Source organism: Poecilia reticulata, linkage group LG9 (assembly GCF_000633615.1).
Source record: "Poecilia reticulata strain Guanapo linkage group LG9, Guppy_female_1.0+MT, whole genome shotgun sequence".
NCBI lineage: Eukaryota > Metazoa > Chordata > Actinopteri > Cyprinodontiformes > Poeciliidae > Poecilia > Poecilia reticulata.
Genome location: NC_024339.1, coordinates 12,591,611 through 12,595,272, shown reverse-complemented (window position 1 = coordinate 12,595,272; position 3,662 = coordinate 12,591,611). Strand labels below are relative to the sequence as shown.

Here is a 3,662-nt window from a genome sequence, read left to right as displayed (position 1 = left end):
TATATATACTCATCCATCCATCCATTTTCTTTACACCCTTGTCCCTAATGGGGTCGGGAGGGTTGCTGGTGCCTATCTCCAGCTAACGTTCACAATTTGTTCCCAATATCTGCAGCTCCACATAAATGAATTGATAGCTGTTTAAATGTATCTTTGTGTTTTGTTTACCTCGGATCCATGGCTTCCTATAGGTGTCATCAGGTAACCTGCCACTGTGGGGGTAAAGGTCACTGGTACCAGGTAGATAGGGCGCTGGCAGCGACAGTAAGTTCATGGAAATCTTCAGAGTGGTGCTAGCCTAAAAAAGAAGATTAAAAAAACACTAAGGTTTAATTTTGAGATACTGTCAAGTTAAAGCAGACGCCAAACCTCACCACAAAGACATAAACTCACCTTAAAGGTAAAGACTCACCTCAAACACATAGTCAAGAGCTTTAAATCGGACAGCGGAGAAGAGTTCATTTGAGGCGTTTTTATTACACCTTTAAAATGTAAAAAAAATAAATCTATTTTAAAAGGACAAAAACTCAATTTCTCCCACCTTACAGCTATATATTTGATTGTGTTTTCACTCTATTTAAGTATGCCCAATAATTAAAATTAAACTGTTAAATGCTAATATATTTTAGCCTATTTAGCTAGCTAGTTTTTAAGCTAGCAATAGCTAGCTGAAAAGTTATTTTCTACTCCTTAATTTTAAACTTATAATAATAGAAATACGTAAAAAAATTATAGAAATAAACTTTTATAATAATAATTTGTTACACAGCATCAAACCTACATGTCTTAATTGGGTAGGTTATCGGTGTTTTCATTTGGGGCGGAAACGGAGTCGTCGTGCCAGTAGTGACAAAGATCGTCTATTGAGGTTTGATGGAGTGATGCGCTCTTAATATCTAAAGTAAAAGTGCCGTAATTACTAGGGTCTAGGGCAGTGGTTCTTAACCAGGTCTCAGGGGTTCGGCGGAGCCTCTGCCCCGGAAGTAAAGACACTTGTGTAAAGTTGTGATGACGCGCCCCGCTTTGCCATCACTTGCTGCAGAGGATCACGTTTTAGTGCTGCAGAGGAGCACTGATTGAAGGAGTTCCACTGTCAGCATGGATTTGAACTTGTGTCTTTAATTACTTCAGCAAAGCTCACAGTTTTTACCAAATTCTGTAGCTTTCGGTGTGCTTCTAAATCTCTCAATAGTTGCATCTTTTCGGGCCCGCTACTGCCTCTAGTGGCGTGGGGGTGGTAACACAATTAATATAATTACATTACTAAATCAGAATACCGCTAAGTCTTATTATTAATTTTTCATTCTCTTAAGAATGTAGAGATAATTAATTGACCTACACAAGACCTTAAAGTGGTTACAGTTTTTCTCGATGGCCAACCTGTTGAGACTGTGGCAAAATGTAAATGCGACCAAAGGGTTGTTCCTGGACAGTCAGCTCAACGTTGCTGAAAACACTGTCTATATTTTGAAGAACTGTTCTCAGAGACTCTACCTTTTAAGAAGACCTAGTAATCTTCCCATATGTCTTGAATTTGGAAAAAAATAATTATATCACTACAGAAGGGTTCAGTGAATGCACATATGAATTTGTTGGGTTCGGTACCTCAAAAAAGGTTAAGAACCACTGGTCTGGGGGCTTCGAAAAAAAAATTGTATATCAGATAGAACAAAAATAAAGATTTTAAAATAACTTGTAAAAAAAGGATATGTTTACGGAAGAGGATTAGAGCCACTAGAAAAAAAATTTAAACGGTTCTGACTTTAATCTCAGAATTCTGACTTTAATCTCAGAATTCTGAGATTAAAGTCAGAATTCTGAGAATAAAGTCAAAATTCTGACTTTAATTCTGACTTGGTCTGTACTACAGACAGACAGACAGACAGACAGACAGACAGACAGACAGACAGACAGATAGACAGATAGACAGATAGATAGATAGATAGATAGATAGAGAACAGACCAAAAGTTTGGACACACCTACTCATTCAATAAGCTTCCTTTATTTTCATGACTATTGACATTGTAGGTTCACATGGAAGGCATCAAAACTATGAATTAACACATGTGGAAATATATTCTAAACAAAAAAGTGTAAAACAACTGAAAATATGCCTTATATTCTAGTTTCTTCAAAGTAGCAACCTTTTGCTGTGATTACTGCTTTGCACACACTCTGTTCAAGTTTCAAGAGGTAGTCACTTGAAATGGTTTTCACTTCACAGGTGTGTCCTGTCAGGTTAATAAGTGGGATTTCTTGCCTTATAAATGGGGTTGGGACCATCAGTTGTATTGTGCAGAAGTCAGGTGGACACACAGCTGATAGTCCTACTGAATAGGGTTAGAATTTGTATTATGGCAAGACAAAAGCAGCTAAGTAAAGAAAAATGAGTGGCCATGATTACTTTAAGAAATGAAGGTCAGTCAGTCCAAAAAATTGGGAAAACTTTGAAAGTGTCACCAAGTGCAGTCGCAAAAACCATCAAGCGCTACAAAGAAACTGGCTCACATGAGGACAGCCCCAGGAAAGGAATACCAAGAGTCACCTCTGCTGCGGAAGATAAGTTCATCCGAGTCACCAGCCTCAGAAATCGCAGGTTAACAGCAGCTCAGATTAGAGATCAGGTCAATGCCACACAGAGTTCTAGCAGCAGACAAATCTCTGCAACAACTGTTAAGAGGAGACTGTGTGAATCAGACCTTTATGGTAGAATAGCTGCTAGGAAACCACTGCTAAGGACAGGCAACAAGCAGAAGAGGCTTGTTTGGGCTAAGGAACACAAGGAATGGAAATTAGACCAGTGGAAATCTGTGTTTTGGTCTGATGAGTCCAAATTTTTGATCTTTGGTTCCAACAACAGTGTCTTTGTGCGACGCAGAAAAGGTGAACGGATGGACTCTACATGCCTGGTTCCCACCATGAAGCATGGAGGAGGAGGTGTGATGGTGTGGGGTGCTTTACTGGTGACACTGTCGGGATTTATTCAAAATTGAAGGCATACTGAACCAGCATGGCTACCACAGCATCTTGCAGCGGCATGCTATTCCATCCGGTTTAAGTTTAATTGGACCATCATTTATTTTTCAACAGGACAATGACCCCAAACACACCTCCCTCCAGGCTGTGTAAGGGCTATTTGACCAAGAAGGAGAGTGATGGGGTGCTGCGCCGGATGACCTGGCCTCCACAGTCACCGGACCTGCACCCAATCGAAGTGGTTTGGGGTGAGCTGAACCGCAGAGGCAAAAGGGCCAACAAGTTCTAAGCATCTCTGAGAACTCCTTCAAGACTGTTGGAATACCATTTAAGATGACTACCTCTTGAAGCTCATCAAGAGAATGCCAAGAGTATGCAAAGCCGTAATCAAAGCAAAAGGTGGCTACTTTGAAGAACCTAGAATATAAGACATATTTCCAGTTGCTTCACACATTTTTGTTAAGTATATAATTCCTCATGTGTTAATTTATAGTTTTGATGCCTTCAGTGTGAATCTACAATTTTCATAGTCATGAAAATGAAGAAAACTCTTTGAATGAAAAGGTGTGTCCAAACTTTTGGTCTGTACTCTATATTTATAGAGAGAGACAGATAGATAGATATATATAGAGATAGATAAATACCTAAATAGAGAGAGATATTGATATCGATATGTTGATATCTA

The 3,662-nt window shown here is 39.2% G+C and overlaps 1 protein-coding gene across 8 annotated transcripts in view; it reads right to left on the bottom strand.

Moving 5' to 3' along the window:
- Positions 1-3,662, bottom strand: part of shoc1 (shortage in chiasmata 1) — a 34,385-nt gene that overhangs the window by 25,922 nt on the left and 4,801 nt on the right. For 2 of the 8 annotated variants that reach the window (XM_008417984.1, XM_017306679.1), the window contains exons 1-3: positions 782-855; positions 413-482; positions 169-298 (exon numbers count right to left, since the gene is read on the bottom strand). In XM_008417984.1, the coding sequence (XP_008416206.1) occupies positions 169-298; positions 413-482; positions 782-783 (202 nt within the window). In that variant the 5' untranslated portion in view covers positions 784-855. The other 6 variants (XM_008417989.2, XM_008417986.2, XM_008417985.2 and 3 more) reach the window with 5 other exon arrangements.